This window comes from Heliangelus exortis, chromosome 3, assembly GCF_036169615.1.
Source record: "Heliangelus exortis chromosome 3, bHelExo1.hap1, whole genome shotgun sequence".
NCBI lineage: Eukaryota > Metazoa > Chordata > Aves > Apodiformes > Trochilidae > Heliangelus > Heliangelus exortis.
The window spans coordinates 21224678-21242144 of record NC_092424.1 but is presented as its reverse complement, the minus strand read 5'-3'; the positions used below and the strand labels follow the sequence as shown (position 1 = coordinate 21242144).

The following is a 17467-nucleotide window of genomic DNA, read 5'->3' as shown; positions in this document are numbered from 1 at the left end:
CCTCTTCCCTACTCACTAGCTTGGCCCAGGGAGCTGGTTCAGCTCACCAACCCTCCCATCTCCTGCCATTTTGGTGAGCTGCTTGGGAGGTCAGAGGGTGGCAGGAGCAGCACCAGAGATGATGCAGAGCAGGAGGGCCTGGGGAGTCACCGCTCAGAACAGCGAGTGAGTCGGGTGGCTCAGATGCATCCTGAAACCTCTGCCCAACAAGAGCAACAAATGCCTTACAGTCCCTGTCATTGCTGACAAATTTTTGTTGAATTTTAATTTTTCTAAGCAGCGCTGGCATTGAGATGGAAGAATTACAAAAGTTTTGAGGTGACAGAGGTCTCTGATCATCTGCCTAGTTCATTCCTTTCTAACAAGGTTTGTTGTGTCATTACCTTCCCAAATACCCTTAATTTTTATTAGGAGCCTTTGTCTTGAATTTGTGGGCTTTCCAAGACAGAAAGAAACAACGTATTGATGTGGCAGAGGACAACATACCCTTATTCAATAAACCCCTTAAGACTCCTTAATTAATTTCCTCAATGCAAGTGTCTTAATGGACACAGTAACAGCAGACAAAATAAAGATGCCCATCCAATTTCTGTTTCCGTTGCCTGTTTCTAGCTTGAATTTTGAGGTGTGGATATTACCTTAAAAAAAATTAAAAATCAGACAGTTACCAAGTTGGTTTGACAAAACTAATAACAGCCTTAGTTTTGCTTTAAGATGGAGCTTTTGAGCCATATAGTGTACTGATACAGGATTTATGAAGCGAAGCTTGCTCCTACATAATGTGGACTGTAGTATTTGTAATTGAGATTATAACTGCTTAGTTAAAGTTTATTTTCTAGAAAAAAAGTAAAGTCAATATGGAGATTTCAAGAAATGGTAAATATGTACCCTGCTACCAGTTGCTCTGGTGTCATTACTGATCAACTCCTAGTGAAATGTTTGAACTTGTTTTTTCATTTCAATTTGTGAGCTTTCCAGCATGACATTGCTCTCCTTTCCCTGCTAAATAAGTCTGGTATCATCGTAATCCCTTGGATTTAGTCAGTCCTTTACCTTTGTCTCTTTGCTATTATGTAAATAAGAAACACTGGGGCCTTGCAGGGGTGACGCTAGTAGGGTAAGAATAATTTTAAAATGTGTGTTTTCTGTGATCACATTCCCTGTGCACTGTAAAGGAGGTAGCCAAGGCACCCTGCAAATCTGAACACAATAAAAACCAGTTGGTGACAGGCTCGGTCAGATATCAAGTATATCCTTCCAGTTATCCTTGTGCTCAGGAAACTCTCTATCCCTGCTTTGGTTGATGGTAATGCTTGCAACCCCTCTCTCACCTTAGTGTTCCTTGTCTTCATGTACGTCCAAGGATGATGTTTCTCTCTCTTACCTCCTTGGGTTTTTTACTCCTCACTTTTAGCCAGACTGGTTTGACTGCACAGCATAAGGAGCAGAAAATGTGCTGAGGAGAGAAGGGTATGAAGGCATGCTGCTGCCACTCAGACTGCTGGTGAAAACCCTGCCTCTTGGGTCTCCCCCTATAAAGGCTGAAACCAAATTTATTTGAAATGGCTAACATCCTGCTGTCCCCTCTGCAAGTTATTCCCTCTAGCCACGTGGTTTTCCCTCCTGTTTGCACCCAACACTTACACTCACCATTTCCTGCTGAGCCAGATCACCTCCCAGCACCGGCAGTAACCCTGTGTAATTTTTCCCCTGAATTACTTCACTGAGTCAGCCAGACAAGTAGCAGAAAGGAGGGCAGAGCTGTGTGCCCAAAGTGGGATGTGCAACCACACCAATTTAAATTGCCTTTAATTGTCATGAAGCCACAGCTGCTATCTCATCTAGCAGATAAAATGCTCTTTAAGAAGTTCGGTCCAAGCAGTGGACAAAAAAAAAAAGAGAAAGAAAAGTGAATCCACACGGTTGGTTGTACTGTGATCAGCCCTGGAAGTCCAGAGGGGCTCCAACCTGGTGCTGATGGAGCCCTGTAAGGCTGGATGAGGGCTTCTCCTGGCAGCTCTTGGCAGGACTTGACCTCGACCTTCCTGCACATCCCTTCAGTCTGGTGCACAGAAGATGTGACACTGCTTTGCAGGGATGCTCTGAAACAAATTAGAACCTATAAAGTGCTTAGAAATGTTTTGGTAAACAAGTTACATATAAGCAAGTTAGAAATAGTGATGATGCAGAGATTTTTTTCAATGACACTTTTACTGTTTTGGAACAGTGTACAAGTCCTAGAGGGTAAAATAAACTAGAAACATTGGGAATTTTTAAGGGGACATACTTGCTTTGTTCAGCTTGTGTCAGTTCCCATTCCTCTTGGAAGAGTCACACTATGATGCTGTCAGGAATAATCTGTGGGCATGTACATGTGCGTGCAAGAGATCCAGTGACACGGACCATCTTGTGGAATCACATCCTAGTAAACAACACTCCTGTTTGTGTGGCTTTTCCACATTCTAGAGAAGAGGAAATGTTTTATTTTATAAATTACACTGACATACGTACTTCTAAATTTTCAAATGTGTATAATATATCCATGTTATATAAATTACATAAGTTTGTAAATTATGAGTTCATAAATACATAAAGCTCGTGTATCTTTATAAAAGCAACATAAGTGAAAATTGCATCTTTATTTTTTGATTTCCACATTTGAAGCTTGAGCTATTGTAGCTGTTAAAACCACTCAATCTGTTACAGCTGTCCGTATAAGTAGATCTGAGAAGGTCTTACAATGTGGGACCAGTAATATTGTCCCCATTTTAGAGATGGGTAAACTAAGGAACAGAGGTGGCCCAGCATTATCCAGGAAAGTAGCTTCAGAGGTAAAGTATGACACCAAGTCTCCTAAGTCTTTGCACTTTGTTACATCTTCAAGACAGGCCAGTATTTTTCAAGTATTATGGCCAGCTCAAAATGTTTGGAGCTTTGACTGACTTGCAAGTTTTATCCTCCTGGCTTTGTACACAGTCCTGGTGGTAAGAGATGAAAACTGCTTTATCAAGAAACACCTTATTCTAAACGTCCTGCTGTTGTACTACCAGAAAAACATAAACAGCTTTCTTTACAGACAAAGATTTAGTTAATTTACAGTATTTAATGGAAAAATCCTTTACATAGACACTGTCAACTTGAAATCCAGTGAAATACAGTGACAGCTTTAAGATGGTGTCTCCTATGAGTTCTGTTGAGTGCCCCCAACAGTCTTTGTGAATTGTTTTTTCTGAGCTTTTAAAACCTGTCATGTGGTAAAATTTAGATATAAAAAAGAGGCTTTAGGATGGCTAACTACTCAGAGCTGTACTAATTTCTAAGGTGTTTGCTGAATGAGAAAAATCATACGTTTGAGTATGGGAAGGAAAAATGAAGTATGCAAAAATTTTCTAACAATAAAAGGGGTAAACACTTATGGAGATGTGTGATGAGAGTAGAAGGAAGCCTGGCATCTGTGAGTTGAAGCTAATCTAAATCATATTCTGTAACAAAAGGATAATATCTAAATACAAATATGATTAAGTCAATGTGGTTCCCTACCACAAAGTGCAACACGTCCAACTCTGCACTGACAACGGAGATCAAGATTGAAGTTTTCCAGTGTATGTGGTAAATTTCAGTGCAATGGCAGCAGCATTACATTTTCAGGATTTTTTCCATCAGAAGTGGACATGATATTGGCAATAGCAAATTACATATTGTGTCATTAGAGCTCAGACAGCCATCTCTGTTCAGAATTATCCCAGTTATTGTATCACCCTTTTTTAGCAGTTTCTCAGCTTTCTATTTCATATTCCTCAGCAGAGAAACAAATTATTTCACTGATTTTACGCAGAGATGAATGTACTCAGTGTAGGGTTTGTTGAAGGAGTTTTGAACAAAATAACCATCCACATCTTCTGGTGTGAACTTTCCCATTTAGAGCTGTAAACTGAAATTTTAATCAAGTCTGTTATAGTCTTACATACCAGTCACTTATAGGTCTCACTGCATCTTACTCTCTTGTTTCTTACATGTGTGGCATTGGGCAAATATGCATTTCAACTGTAAGGATACAGCTGTTTTGATTCAAAAAATACTATTAACTGACATCACTAGACTCATGTTGTATATCCATTTTATATATATATATATACACAGACATACATTATATTCTTTTTATAGTGATGTAAGGCACTTTACATCATCAAAATGAAGTAAGCTGTATCGTTTCACATTTTTATAGTGATGGAAATGCACTTCCAGTAGAAGAAAAGCATGTTTACATTTCTGTGTTACTGTTTTTATTTGGTGGCCCTAAAACCCTTGAAAAGATGAGAGCTGCACTGAAAGACAGCAGAAAATGCAGTGGAGTTACTGTATAGCTGCAGTGAGACAGGGAACTGCAAGGGACCCCTATAAAGCAGATTAACTAGATTAATAGTAGAGGAAAACAAATTTGCTCTAAATCTAAGAGTTTTGTCTGCAGCAGGAGATGACAAGTAGCTTGAGAGATATATAAATATGAGAAGCCTTACAGTATGCTTTGTGATGGACAAATTTTGCTTCTAGACATGTAGAAATTGCTTCCATCCCATGCAAATAGTCTGTGAGTCTCCAAACAAATATGAAAGTTGGGAAATGAAACAGAGGGTTCCCAAAACAATCTCTGTGTAGTGCTCCAGATGCAAGCTTAGGGCTGTGAGACTAAAAGGTCTCAGACTTTTGGTTCTGTTCAGTTGAGAGGAGAGCTAGTGGTGCAAATTGGGAATGAGATTGGTTTCAGAGAAAAAAAAAAAAACAAACAAGCTATTCTAGGTCACCAAAGTGTGGAATTTTCCTACCAGAGTCTCCAAAAGTTTTGTCTGAGAGCTCTTTGGGAACCTACCAGACTGGATTGCCTAGAGACCAGAAGGCTCATCTCAGTCTGCAGTACCCACAGCGCTGCCAGCTTGCTAGAAAACTTGAGGAAATATGGGGAATCACATGTAGGGAAGGAAAAGGGTTTCTGAAATCAGCGTTTGTTCTGGTTGATATGTTGATCTGCAGAATCCATTTCACTTTATTCAGAAATCTAACAATGACAAGGCATGCATTTGTGTTTCTCTGGATATGTAGTTTACATTTTATACGCCCTCTTACCGTGCAAACATCTCCCTCCCCCTGGGAGGACAGGTAAAGCTCTATGTTTTTTTGTTTTGGGTCCCATGCCAGCTGACTGATGTAGCAGCCAGTGATAGCTGTAGGCTGAGACACTGGTAATTCCTCTGCTCCCCAGAGAGAGGCAAAGGAACTTATCATACATCAATTGTATATCAGTTGAAGATGAGAAGTTGTGGGTGTATTTCACTTTCTTTGCATTACTTGAGTGATGCACAGGGAACAAATGAAGACAAAAAAGAAAATTCACCCCTGATTATTCATACTGAATCAATGGCCTTCTTAAAATATGCACAGTGCAGGGAGCAAACCCAGGGCTGACCAAGGCTTCTTCCAGGTTTGTTTTAAGACTGCGTCATTTGAGGCCATTCTTGCTGAAGTGTCTGCCAAAAACCTCTTGAGTCTGTGTTTAAGGAGCAGTCCTACGTGGAGGTTCTTCCCTAGTAATGTGCCAGTGGTTTTCCCTCCCTATTACAAGGCTATCTGAAGATCTTGGACCTGTTCCACACTTGAGCTCCAAGCATCTCTGTTGTCTATCTGACCTTGCAATATGATAGGCTGGAAACTTTTGACTGCCTGGCTTTTTGTAAGGCTTGTTTCACAATCTGGGCAATTTTGATTTCTCTCCTTCCCATTTCCACTTCTGTAATGTTTATTATATTCAACTGTATGTCTGGTTTGGTGTTAGTTTCTGCAGCTCCTGCCTAGTTTCATGCAGTTCTTCATCTTATCTGCAATTGCTATCTACATTCTCAACCAGTTCATCTCTTTTTATTAGTAATAGATCCAGCTGGTTCATATGTTTGCATATATGCTCTAGGATGGTAATGTCTTGACTTGCCAGTAGACAGATTTTAAGGTTGTGATAACCAATATACTTACATGTCTGAGGGATGTGGAGATAACGTTATGAATGTTGTTTATGAAAACTGGGTTTTGCACAGCTTTTGCACAGCAACTGATTTTCATGTACTCTAGTTGAGTGTCTTTAAAGAAGTGACAAGTAGAACTGACAGCACTGCAAGCCCATAGTTTACATCTGATCATAGCTAATTAAACACAAAAATCTTCAGCTTTTTCCCTTGGTTACCTCTATGTAGATACTACTGTGAGGACAGATTCCTTTAAATTATTCTACACTTTCTTTGCTCCATTGTAACTTGTGATTGTACCTTGTTTCCCCTTCCTAATCTTTTCTTCTTCCACTGACCTTGCACTATGCAAGAATGTTCTTCTTCAGGAAAGTACTGAGATGTTTGTAGTTAATTTTTTTGTGTCTTAGATTTTGTGCCCAGTACGTAATGATCCAGTCACTACTTGAGTGCTGTAACCCTGGCTTTCCACTTCTCTCTACTGCCAACAAAGGAAGTTTATTTTCTAATAACATAAAGTCCCTCCTTTTATACTTAATTCTCTACAGATGCTTCCCTCCTTCCTCCTTTTTAATTCAAGTCTCTCTGCTTCCATGGGTCCTCAGCCTAGGATTGTGCCTGTTTCCTGCACCATTTTCTGCTTTGAGATGGAAGGCAACAGGTAGACAACACTTCTGTTGCCCTCCCATTCATGGAGCATGCCAGCAGAAAAACTGCAGCTTGCCTAAAAGGGGTTCTTGGCTGTGCTTGTAACTAGTTTTTGAGTGAGTGTTTTGAAAACTAGTTAGGCAGTTTTCCCAGTGTAGACAGGCTCATAGAAGGACCATTAATTACTCAGCTCAGGCTTAACTGTGAGCAGAAAAAGGGGGCTTTTGTGCAATTGTCAAACCTTCACCATTATTTGTACATGTTGGATTTGTATTTAATAGGATTACATGACTTCTTTGCTCTATATGCCAAAATGGATGGTTCCTTTCAGTAATAAAACAAAGCCAATAACCTGAAAGGAACCACATCTCAAAAGCACAAACTTGACCTCTGATTGACCTTGACATTTACAGACTAAAAAGAACTTTTCTTTGAACAGGCAGAAGAAGTCAGGAAGCCAGAAAGAACCAGGAGAAAATGGTTTTGTTGCTTTCTGATTATATTGTTTAAACCAACATACTACATAGTTTACAATACTTCATTACAATGTATTAGAGCCTGGAGGTGATTTAATGTCTGTTTATAACTGAGACTAATCTTGAAATAAACAAATGAATGTTTGGAAAATGGATGAAGCTGTTCTGCCGGAGACAGCGTTAAATGCATCTCTGAAGAGTAAATTATGTCTGAACAGCACTTAAATGCTTTTTATTTCTACCTTCAGTTGTATTTCAGTAGTTTTATCTAAAAAAATTAATCATGGTACAGCCAAAAAAAAAAAAAATCTCTAATTTGTTATGATTGTCTAGCAGCCATACATTCTATAACAAATTCACAATTTTAGAACTGTTTGGCCCTTTAAAATCCAGGGAAAAGATAAACTAGAAAATGCTGTAGCATTACACTAGGTACCATGGTGATCTAAATTAAATCTGCTACAACCTGTTCTACTTTAAAATTGCTCCATTGTGCAGATGAAGGCGAAAAGTTAGTTCCCTTTTTCAAAGCATTTTCACATTCCCAGATAAATCCTTCATCCACCCTGCCATCGCTTGTAGGCTGCATGTCTCAGGCACATCGTGTGATTCTGGGGGTCCCCACAGGGACTGGAGTTGAACTCCATGATCCAAATGGGTCCCTTCCAACACAGCGTATTTTATGATTCCATGATTCCCATTATATCTCTGCATCCCTTACTTAACTGCACACATAAGCATGGTTTCAGACAGAGCCAAGAACTCTTCCTCCAGCGGCTCAGTATCAGTTCTTGACTTTCAGATGAGAAGCAAAATTATTTAATGTCACCATTGTGGTGTCCAGCTGTTCATGACACCCAGAAGCTCCTCCGCTGTGCTGCAGGTAGGTAAGGTTGCTACCTGCTTACTAGAGGAGGTTGCTCCAGTTGCTCCAGTTTCTTCTGCCAAAGGAGCTGTGCTCATCTTGCCATCCATTTCTGAGGACAACTGCTCGGCTACTCCTGCTTCTCTGCTTCTCCTGTCTCCCCTACCACCCAGTGCCCTATCTATGCCCCCCAGGCATTTCACATCACATTTCTTGTCTTCTAACTCCTGTCTCATTCCGAAAATGCCTCGAATTTTCCTAAGTACTAGTCACTGAGCAGATAAAGCCTTATTTGAGAGGAAAAAAACCCATAAAGTCGGATGGCTCCTCCAGTCCCACCGCCCACACCCTTCTGGCTGCAGACTGGAGCGAGCGAGGCTGGAGAGGGCTTGGAGTGGAAGCAGTGGAAGGAGTGGAAGGAGTGGAAGGAGTGGAAGCAGTGGAAGCAGTGGAAGCAGTGGAAGCAGTGGAAGCAGTGGATGGGGATTTCTGCGCTGCCATGCCTGTGCAGCCTATTGCCACCTAGTGCTGCAAACATGGAAAATCAAGATTCTTCCTTCTGAAGGGCGAGACTCCTGCAAGACAGCCACCCAAGTGGAAATGGCCCAGAGCATAGAATCAGAATAGAATCATAAAATTATTTGGGTTGGAAAGGACCACTAAAGGTCATCCAGTCCAACCCCCCTGCAGTAAGTAGGGACACTCTCAACTAGAGCAGGTTGCTCAGAGCCTCATCATGCCTCCTTTTTCTTGTAGCATCACTGCTTAACCTACCTACTGCACCATATCCTGCACCCACTGTAGAAGTTTTAGGTTTCTGAACTCCACAATGCACTTTCTTGCATTGCAGTTGATGTTAAGTACCATGGCTGCTCTTTCCTAGTGCAGGGGTTTAAAAGGCTGGTCCTACAGCAACAGAGCACCCCCAATTACACTTTGTATGGGTGGCTACCTGTCTCTGTGCTCTCCTTCCTACCGCTGTGTTTGCCACCCAAACACAAGTGGCAGAAGTCTTAAGAATAATTTTGTTCAAGCTTGAAAAATAGTCAACCACATGAACGAAAGGCCTATGAAGGGGAAGATTGCAACATAAGCCTGTCTACTCGTTGCCATCAGTGTGTTCAGTGGCGGGGAAGGGCATTAACTGCAGCAAAAATTTCAAGTGGTGCTTGCACCTTTCTGGGTGTCAAAGATGACCACCCATGCACCACACACATAGGCTTTCTTGGTACTAGTTCAGAGACCTTTCTGTATTACCTGCTATGTCTAAATATATGCTAGTGTTCTGAATTTACCATGAAAATGAGTAAGATCAGACATATTTCTGTGTCTGTTTTTTTTTCCTTTGCTGCAGTGTTAATTCCCCCCTCCCCCCAGTGCAACTCATAACTGACTATTATCTAAGCTCCCATTAAATCTCTTTTAGAGGCTGGCATTTTAACTTACCAGCTTGAGCTCTAGACTGTTGACATGTTACACTGCAGACAGCAGTGAAATTATCATGGACAGAGTTTGTACTGTGTTTTTTTAAGACACTGTGGGGTGAGAATAAATCTTGTTGTCACCCTGACATGATCCACTAATGAAGATGCACACTCTGCCCTCTTACTGGATGTTAAGTGAGAACTCTTCCTCTGTCTTTTGCCTCCGTTTCCACTGTGGAAGAAGCTTTCTAATTCTGCACATCAGTTTGCTTAGGAATATTGTCGTTGCCTGATGCAATGAAAATCAGTTATGTAACTGTCTTTGCTAGACTTGCAGAGTGCATTCACCAGAAGGGAAGATGGCCACGGTGTCTTTATGTTTTCCATGATGTCTTCTGTGTTCACTGTTGTTATACAATATACTCTGCTTTTTAGTATCTTTTTTCTAATCATCTTTCCTGACATCATGTTTAGACTGTTACACACGTATAATCTAAGATCATGCAAAGAGAAAGCAGGCAAAAGAAATAAGCTTATTCTGATTCATTGCTAAAAGAGCTGGTATTATAACACTAGTGCCTCTAAGGAACAAAGAATTGCCTACAGTTTGTCAGATAGTATTTTTAATACTCTAATTCTGAACCAAATTCCTAAAATAACCTGTGTTTTCAGATTACTGTGTGCTCTTTTGTTCTGAATAATGTCTTGCTTAGTGAAGTAAGTCTTATCAATCCACCAAGCACTGGGTGTCATTGTTCACCTCATTCACAATTCATCTTTTAATTAACATTATCACAGGCAAAATTCTATTTTGGTCAGCATAATTTGTCATTGGAATTGGCAGTACAGAAATAAAAGAATTACCATCTGAATTTATCTGAAGGCGATGTAGGAGCTGGTGCCTATAAACCTACCTCATCCGGCACTGAAGAGGAAGGGAGAGAAACCATGTAAATGATAATGGCTTTAAAAATTGCATTTGCAATGTAAAAATCACTACTTTGGTCATTCAAGATCTTCTACACAAACTGTTTTATCAAAATTACTGTTATTGAAAATATAAACCTGAATCCTACACTTAGACACATGCTTTATTTGGTGGAAAGGGTTGCTGACTTAGGGAAGATTAAAGAGATACAAATGTCTTTACAAGGTGATGATCTTTAATATAGATAGGTAACATCAAATTAATGTTGCAAAATGCTGATCATTTGCTTCAAGAGTTAAACTCTGAAATCGAGTTACAACTGCAGCATTGTTTTAGAGCCCAGACAAGGACATAAATGTTTTTAAAATGTTTTTTAACTGTACCAAGAGATGAGCCTTTCCCAGAGAACAGAAGCATTTCTGAATCCTTCTCACAAGACTTGCCTTTCATAATGTTTGCAAGAAAACACCATTGATGTGGGGAAAATTAAATAGCAGATTCTTTTTCTGCTTTATAAAGTAGCCATCTGTCCCTGTGGTCTAGGTATGCAGTATTTTTCTATTGTTATTCAATATAATACAGTGATACTAAGCTGACTGCATTGAAGGTACAGCAAACACACCAGCACACCAGCCTCTTAAAAATTCCCTCCAGCATCCCTTTCCCTTATGACTGCATCCATTCCAAGTCACTAATGTCTGAAGATGGTGCTAAAGATGGTCACATCCAAGCAGTATTGAACCAAGATGACAAAAATCTCTGCAAGCAGAGAGAGCACCTCTTTGGAGCATGCTCTACTAGAGGCCCTTTCTCTTTCAAAATATCTCGGCTTCAGCTTGTGTTTTTAATAGTGCAGCATTTGTTAAAAATACTGCAACCTAATCAAGTTAATTGACCATCAATCAAAATACCTCTTGGGTTTTGGTTTCTTTTTTGTTGGTGATGGTTTTTTGGTTTGGGGGTTTTGGTTGGTTGGTTGGTCTGGGTTTTTTGTTTGTTTGTCAGTGGAAGAGGCAAGCAGTGCTGAAACAGACATGTCAGGAGGTAAAAGAGATGTACAGGTGATATCTATGTCTTTCATAACCATAGCATTCTCTGTCTGGGCTATCTTTTGTGTCAACAGAAAGGTGAGACCCATAAACAATAGCTAGAGCAGAGAAATGCTGTGGAGGCTTTCTCTTAACCCTTTTAAAACATTAAATTCTCTAGAATTCTTTTTTTTTTTTCCCACCTTCTCCTCGATTCCTATATGATAACAGACCTGGGAAGAATTAGGCTTTTTGGCAGAAGATAAAGGCAGTCTCCTCTGCTTTAATTAATGTGCTTGAATTTGAATAATATCTTTGCTTATGAAGTTAATGGCACAGGCTAAAAGTTATGGAAAATTCTACTCAGTTATAAAGAGTGATACCCAGGAAGTTGTTATGCTCACACAGAAAAAATGGTTTTGTAGTCTAATTTCTGTCCCCCTTTCTGAGTACAATGAGATGCCTTTCACATTACTAAACCCCAGGATTTTTCTTAGATTTTCTATATGCAGTCCAGAAGAAGAGACAAATCATACAGCTTCCTTTTATCCTATGCCTTCATCCAAAGAAGCATCATGTTCTGTATTCCTTAGGCATCAACAGCATGTGAATGAGAAACAGCATGGGCTCTACTGATCTTTTAAGGAATTTATGATTTTCTGTGTTCTAAGAAGAATTATTCAAAAAGTGGCAAATGCTATAAAAATAAATACAGTAAAAGGTTGCACCCTGCATATAGTAAGGTAAAATCAAAGGGAAATTAAGCTCATTCTTAGAGTATTAGGAGATAAAATGAATACTCTAAAGGCCATCATTTTATGATTTCCTCACAGCACTGTCTAAACCCATCTTCTTCAGTTCTTGCAATCAGTTTTTCTAGACGTGTATGTTCCCTTCATACCAAAATTACCCAAACATAGCATGTAAGTAAACGTGATGATTTATAAACCCTTAAGGTTTCAGAACCAAATGCTTTATGCAGTGTGACTAACATGCAAGTGTGCGGTGCTGCCCCCTGATGCAAGGAACGTGAAATATCTTCGAAAGAAAACGCAATGGCACGCAGCCCACCTTCTTCCTCGTACAGATGTATGGCCATAAATGAGTTTCTTACCATTTGGACAAATATCAGACAATGTCTCACCCTTGGGTAACTCAATATTTAAATTACCAGTTGAGGGGAGACCAAGGAGCAGGAAGACATGAGACAAAAAAGGGTAAAACCAACTCTGCATACTGATGATGAGAAAATTTAAAAATTGTTAATATAACCTGTGAACTGGAACTGACTTTTACTGCATGGTTTTGTTGTTAGTACTATTTGGTGAGGTAATATTTATGGTCACCTTTGGCCATTACTACAGGCAATTATAACTTGGTATGTTTTTTCCTGCCTGTTTCTTCCACTCCCAGGCACTGTCTACATTTTGGAGTGTAAATTGTCCAGAGCAGACACTTCCTCAGCAGGATTTGGTGCTGTAAGTTCATGCAGGGTAGCTCCTTGCCTCTGGAAAGGGCAACAGAAGGTGTGAAATAGAATTAGTATTTAGTTTGTACACAACTAAAACTTTTGCTTGTGGGACCTGTGTCGACACAAGGTCCACAGAGAAAACGTGCAGGAAACCGAGGAAGGTGTGGTGTAAAGCCCTCAGCATGGCTGGCACAGAAGCTGAGGTGCTGTGTGGCTGCACACAAAGTTAGACACACCTGCTCGGGTTTTCTGGCCTGTCTGTAATTACAGCGGTGCAGTGCCGACACGCAAGCAGGCCTGTGGGTACAGCTGTGGTACAACAGGTTTTCTGAAAGACCAGGTAAGCAGAAGAGCCTGTATTCATGGAGATGAAAAAGAATTATGAGGTACAAGTGTTTGCTGGTTTTGTCAGCGGTGATTTTTTTTAAGTTACAAACATGCAGCTCTACCTGGACGATCAAGGCTGAGCTACCTACCATGCTACAGCTTGGGTGCCGTGTGGCACCGCGGGGACCAGGGAAGGAGGACAGCTGCACAACAGAATTTATAGCTTCTGCACTTTAGTAGCGATCTGTCTGAAAGCCGTAGTTGCCAGATTCATTAAATTTACTGGCATCTTTTCTTTTCACGCCTTCTGGGTGCGGGGGTGTCTCTCGGGAAGCCTTCGCCGCCCCCTCGCCTCTGGGCTGCACTGGCAGGCCGGGCCCGTGAGGAACACCCGGCTTTGCCAGCGAGACCCCGGCATCGCTTTGCGCCGGAGGGGACGAGAAGGCCAAACGCCGATGCGAAGAAGGCCGTGGTGTGGGGGTACCGTGCCCTTTTCCTCGCAGGGTCCCGCACCACGGCCTCCGGCAATTGGCACCACCTCCAAGGAGACCCGTGTGGCGGGGGAACTGTCGGAGAAAGACTACAACTCCCAGAATGCCCCGCGGCGGAGCGGTGCCGACCCGTCGGGAGGCGGGGCGGAAGTGGGTTCCCCGGGCAGAGCGGCCGGCCGGGCCCGGTTCCGGGTGTCGCTGCTTCGGCGGCGGTGGCGCAGCGGGGGTGGAAGATGGCGGCGGACTTGGAGGCGGAGGTGCAGGCCATTGACAAGAGCCTCCTGGAGTGCTCCGCCGAGGAGATCGCCGTGGTGAGGCCACGGGCCCGGAGCGGAAGGGCGAGAAGTGCTTGGGGCGGGGAAGGAGCGGGGGCTGGGGAGGCCGGCGGGCGGCACCGGCCTGCCCGCCCGGTGGTGCGGCCGTGAGGGCTGGGGGCCGCTCCTGGGTCTGCGGCGAGGCGGAGCGCCGGTGCGGCGGGCGAGCAGGCTGTCCGTGAGGGGCTGTCGCTGCCCCGGCGGCCTTGGAGGGCAGCCCTGGCCGGTAGCAGCGTCCTTTCCCGGCCTCCGCCTGCTGCCCCGGCCGGCCTCGCTGTTGCGGTAGCCGGGATCGATGGGAGCTACCAGCCAGCTTTTCCTGTTGTTCTGGCTGGCGCAGGTGGCTCCCCGGCGAGCCGCCAAGACCTGGTCACCCCCAGCCGAGTGCGGCCACGATTCCCCGGCGTCCCGGGGACGCGGCGGTGGGAGCGGAACCGCTTCTCAGGGGGTCTCTCCTTCACCTACTGCTTCCTCGCCTTCTCCAAGCACCTGAGAAATTCTCCTGCCTACTTCGTTGTCTCTTTCCCCATTAGTTTAGGTGGATGTCTGACCCCAAATAGCCTTTTTAGTGGTGAAGTTTCATCGGGGTTCTTTCTCTCTCCCCCTCCCTCTTTATAGAACGCTTGTAGAGGAAATATTAGTAAAAGCAGTGCAGTATCCTAAGTAATCTGCTCTTGTCTGTATGCTTCTCTTGCTTTTATGAAGAGTAGTTGAAAGGGGAGTGAGTGAAGTCTTAAGGGTAAAGTTTTCAGTTTTGTTTCTGGCACAGGTGCCAGAACTTGTGCATTTGAGGGATTGGACATAATGTTAAAATATTTTGGCTCTTCATTTACATATCTGTAGGATAAGACCTCGAAGAGCTGTCAGTGTGTATTTCAATGAGAATTACATTGGCTGCTTTCCAAAAGAAAAGAAAAAACAATGCTATAATTCAGATTATCCTCAGATTATGGTGATATATCTAGATAAATATGGCGGTATGTGCAGACAAAGACAGGATTAGATGGGCAAATGTGCATAATTAGCTATATCTTAGCTAGCTTAGCTCCAGGATTAGTCTCCCCTCAACAGAAAACACAATAGTTCTATCAAGCACTTCGTATGGTAGCCCATACCAAGCCCAAACTGCCTTGTGTGAGTAGCAGATGCTTTTTTTGGGTCACATTGTAATTAAACCAAAGGCAGTGGTTTACCATGTGGAATACATCTAGGAATTTGCTGTAGATACAGGTAGCAGCTTAAACTTGTTTTTCATGTTTATGCTCCATTTTCACCGGAACAAGCTACAATTCTGATATCTATCACTCTCAAATCTGCAGTGTGCTCCCAGCCAAGTGTGTTGGCACTCCCTCGTTGTATAAGTAAACAACGTACGTGGGTTTTAGCATTGTTTTTCTCCCTCCTTTGATGGTGGCCCAATATTAAAAAAACAATTGCCTGCCCAAAGGAAGAGTTCCAGGACTTTACAATTCAGTTTCTCTTTGCAAGGATTTGATGATAAACTTCCTAAGAACAGCAGTGAAAAGAATAAATTATCTGTAACAGAACTTGAGCCTACATTGTCGCCAGCAGGTCCAAGGAAGTGATTCTGCCCCTGTACTCAGCACTGGTGAGGCCACACCTCGAGTCCTCTGTCCAGTTCTGGGCCCTCAGTTCAGGAAGGATATCGAGGTCCTGGAGCAGGTCCAAAGGAGGGCAGCCAGGCTGGTGAAGGGACTCGAGCACAGGCCCTATGAAGAGAGGCTGAGGGAGCTGGGGCTGTTCAGCCTGGAGAAGAGGAGGCTCAGAGGAGACCTCATCACTCTCTACAACTCCCTGAAAGGAGGTTGTAGCGAGGTGGGAGTTGGTCTCTTTTCCCAGATGACTTTCAACAAGACAAGAGGACACAGTCTTAAGTTGTGCCAGGGGAGATTTAGGTTAGATATTAGAAAGAATTTCTTTACTGAGAGGGTGATCAAGCATTGGAAGGGGCTGCCCAGTGAAGTGGTAGATTCTCCGTCCCTGGAGACATTTAAAGAGACTGGATGTGGCACTCAGTGCCATGGTCTAGCAACCGCACCGGTGGGTCAAGGGTTGGACTTGATGATCTCTGAGGTCCCTTCCAACCCGGCTAATTTTATGATACTATGATTGCAAATATTTATTTGTGAAGCTAAAAGAAGCATAAATTGTACCTTTTAGCTTTTGAAACAGTAAACTGAGTAGGTTTATGGTTTATTTGTATTACATGTTTTGTTCACCTAGTGTCTCTTACTTGGATGCGTGGATGTAATAGAAACCCTGAGGTACCATTAGCTGTTTGGTTACATAAAATGTTATTTAATCAATGCTTTTGGGTTTGTTTGTTTGTTTGTTTTGAGGTTTTTGTTTTGTTTTGGTTTTGTTTTTTTCCAGAGCAGTCAAACACTGCTGCAGGAGAGTAAGTCTGTGAGGACACACGAGGAATAAACTTCTCTTTTTTCATAAAAACCTGTCTTGGGAGAGTAGAACATCAGTTTTTCTTACATGTGATTTGGGGATAGAAGATAGACAAATACTAATCAAAAATTTGCTTGAATACAAAGGCTGTTTTTTCTGTTGCTGTTGAAGAGCAAATTCCAAAGTTTTCAGTAGTTTTGCTGGAGATCAGTTCCACCTAGGTAGCAATGTAGAAAGGCAGAGCAGCATATGTATGCATAGATAGATATTTCTAGTAAGAATTTTACATGTGCAATGGTATTTTGAGTTGCTTTCCTGCTAGCTCTTGCAGTAACATCAGTTTCCTTGTCTTAGTAGACTTCCCTCTGATATTCTTTAGCCAAGATCTGATTTTCAAAACTGGATGCAGTTATATGTATAGAACTGGCTCCACAAAGATATTTAGGTGTGATGACATTCAGTGTTGCCACACCTAACTTTCAGGCAACTATTCCCAGAGTTTTTAGGATGGGAAAGCCATTTACTCGAGGAACAAGAATTTTCTCTGGCTGGGTATTTGTCTGAGCTTGTAATGTAGCTAATATGCACTGTGTATTTTCTAGTAAAAGGCTGAAACTGAAGGTATTTTTCTCGGATAAAAGCAAGCATAGTAACTATTATATGCCCTAGAAAATAATCTAAAAATTATCTTATTAAATGGAAATCATGAAGCAGACTAAGCCAGTTTCACTGTGATTGGGTCAGTTCCTGGCAGTAGGAGATACTTGGCACAAAAGGTGAAAAGAGGGAAAAAGATAATTAAGCTAGGGAAAAAACCCAAGCCAAATCTTTTGTAATGAAAGTTTTACTTTTTTAATTTTTGTGTGATATCCTCTGAATCCTAGTGGGAATGGTCAAAATCTAGATTGTTGGATATGGCTTTTCGGCAACCTTTTCCAATGGACTTCCTTGGAAAAAATCTGGGGTTTGACCATCAAAGCTAGAGAATTACAGAAATATTTGGTAGATTTGTTATGACTTTAGGAAGGCAAACTTAAGGAAAAAGAAATGAGGAAAGCATTTATTC

At 42.0% G+C, this 17467-nt stretch overlaps 1 protein-coding gene across 4 annotated transcripts in view; it reads left to right on the top strand.

Annotated features, from left to right (window-relative positions):
• The first annotated feature begins 13821 nt into the window (after positions 1-13821).
• UBR2 (ubiquitin protein ligase E3 component n-recognin 2) overlaps positions 13822-17467 on the top strand; it is a 54178-nt gene continuing 50532 nt past the window's right edge. For all 4 annotated transcript variants that reach the window (XM_071739539.1, XM_071739538.1, XM_071739540.1 and 1 more), the window contains exon 1: positions 13822-13980. In XM_071739539.1, coding sequence (XP_071595640.1) covers positions 13903-13980 — 78 coding nt within the window. In that variant the 5' untranslated portion in view covers positions 13822-13902. The remainder of the gene's footprint in view (positions 13981-17467) is intronic.